General features: G+C 30.6%; 1 protein-coding gene across 1 annotated transcript in view; it reads right to left on the reverse strand.

Moving 5' to 3' along the window:
- Positions 1-1,943, reverse strand: part of HELRODRAFT_144914 (hypothetical protein) — a gene marked incomplete at both ends in the record, with an annotated part of 10,247 nt that extends 8,304 nt beyond the window's left edge. The window contains one exon of the mRNA XM_009011878.1: positions 1,811-1,943. Within this exon, the coding sequence (XP_009010126.1) occupies positions 1,811-1,943 (133 nt within the window). The remainder of the gene's footprint in view (positions 1-1,810) is intronic.
- Positions 1,944-2,197: the final 254 nt, after the last annotated feature.

Below are 2,197 nucleotides of genomic sequence, written 5' to 3' on the forward strand. Positions count from 1 at the left end.
AAAGGATGAATTTTAGATTGAAGATTAAAAATAGTTTTTGTCATCATCGTCGTCGTCGTCGTCATCATCATTATTTTTACCATCAGTTCTATATTCACGATGTTTACCATAATTGTAATAATCACAATCATAATCGTCATCGTCTTTGAACGCACACACAAACAGACACATAAATACACAATCTCACACTTACACAATCTCACATACATACATACATACATACATACATACATACATACATACATACATACATACATACATACATACATACATACATACATACATACATACATACATACATACATACATACATACATACATACATACATACACACACACACATACATACATACATAGTTTTTCTTCACTTAATTGCATTACGATATACGTGTAGACGTACATGCTAATTAAGTTAGGCTTATGACAGAAAATATCATGTTAGTACTACTACATTGAAATGAAACCACTGTCCAAAGATGATGATGAAGATGATGATGGTGATGATGATAAAGACGATGATGATGATACAAACGATGATGGGGATGATGATAGTGATGGTGTAGGGTTAGGGTGGTGATGATGATGAAGACGATGATGATGAAGAAGAGGATGATGATGATGATGATGAAAATGAGGATGGCGATGATGATGATGATACCGACTTAGGCATTGTATATAGGGCTTCCAGAATTTTCATTGATGAATAAAACGACAAAATTATCCTCTTCACAATTTTCATTTTTTTGGTTAGCATAAATTTTTTATTTATTTATTATTTAATTATTTTTTATTAAATTTATTATTATTATTTATTTATTCGATTAACTTAATTAATTATTTTAATATTATTTATTATGAATATTATTATTATAAAATAATACTATCGGCACCGCCATCATCAATATCATCTCCACCATCACCATGACGTCACTATTATTATTATTACTTCATCATCATCATCAAATAGCGGAAACGGTAAAACCGGAAATGAACGTTATGCGTCTCGATAAATAGCGTTCGTTTATGAAAAAAAATTTTCCGATTGTAAATACGTAATATACGTTTGAAGGAGAGAGAGAGAGAGAGAGAGAGAGAGAGAGAGAAAGAGAGAGAGAGAGAGAAGAAAGAAAGCGCTTGAAAAAAAGAAATAAGAAAAGATAAAAGTGAGAGAGTTGGATATAAGAAAGAGAAAGAAAGATAGGGAAGAGAGAGATAGAAAGAGAGAGAGAGAGAGAGAGAGAGAGAGAGAAAAAAAAACTTATGCTGATGTGGATTGTTGAAAAGAATGGATAAAAGATGAATGAAAAATTGATGAAATTCATGAAAAGATGTAGAGGAGAGAGAGAGAGAGATGTCTAGCAACAAATAAAGAAGCAGAGTGCATAGGACGAAAATAAATGAAGGAAAGTTTTTTCAAAAAAATAATATTAAAAAAATGAAGAAATGGAATAAGAAAATGATGATCATTATTTTAAAGACTTAAAATAACCAACATAAGAAATAAATTTTTCAAAACTAATAACGACAGTATAACAACAACAATAGCGAAAAAACTCAAAAAAATGTCTTAATACATACATACATACATACATACATACATACATACATACATACATACATACATACATACATACATACATACATACATACATACATACATACATACATACATACATACATACATACATACATACATACATACATACATACATACATACATACATACATACATACATACATACATACATACATACATACATACAAAAATACACACGTACAAACATACAAACAAAAGAACAAACAAACAAACGAACATACAAACCGCAATTTTTTTCATCACTATCATCGTAGCAGTCCATCCATCCATCACATAACCACTTGTTAGAAATGCAAAAGTAACCATCCAAACATGGGACGTATTCGGGTAGGCAGGCTGTAGTGATGATGATGATGATGATGGCGATAATGGTGATGATGATGAAAATGATGAAAATGAAGATGATGATAATGATGAAAATAAAAATGATGATGAAGATGATGAGAAGGTTAACGATGTTGATAATGATGACGATGGGGATGATGGTAATGATGGTGACGATGTTAACTGTGATGATGACGACGATGATAAATGTAATAAATATGGTGATCACTTATGTTAACATTATCGAGACCGTAACTGTTACTTACATTAGCCATT

This window comes from Helobdella robusta (genome assembly GCF_000326865.2).
Source record: "Helobdella robusta unplaced genomic scaffold HELROscaffold_10, whole genome shotgun sequence".
Lineage (NCBI taxonomy): Eukaryota > Metazoa > Annelida > Clitellata > Rhynchobdellida > Glossiphoniidae > Helobdella > Helobdella robusta.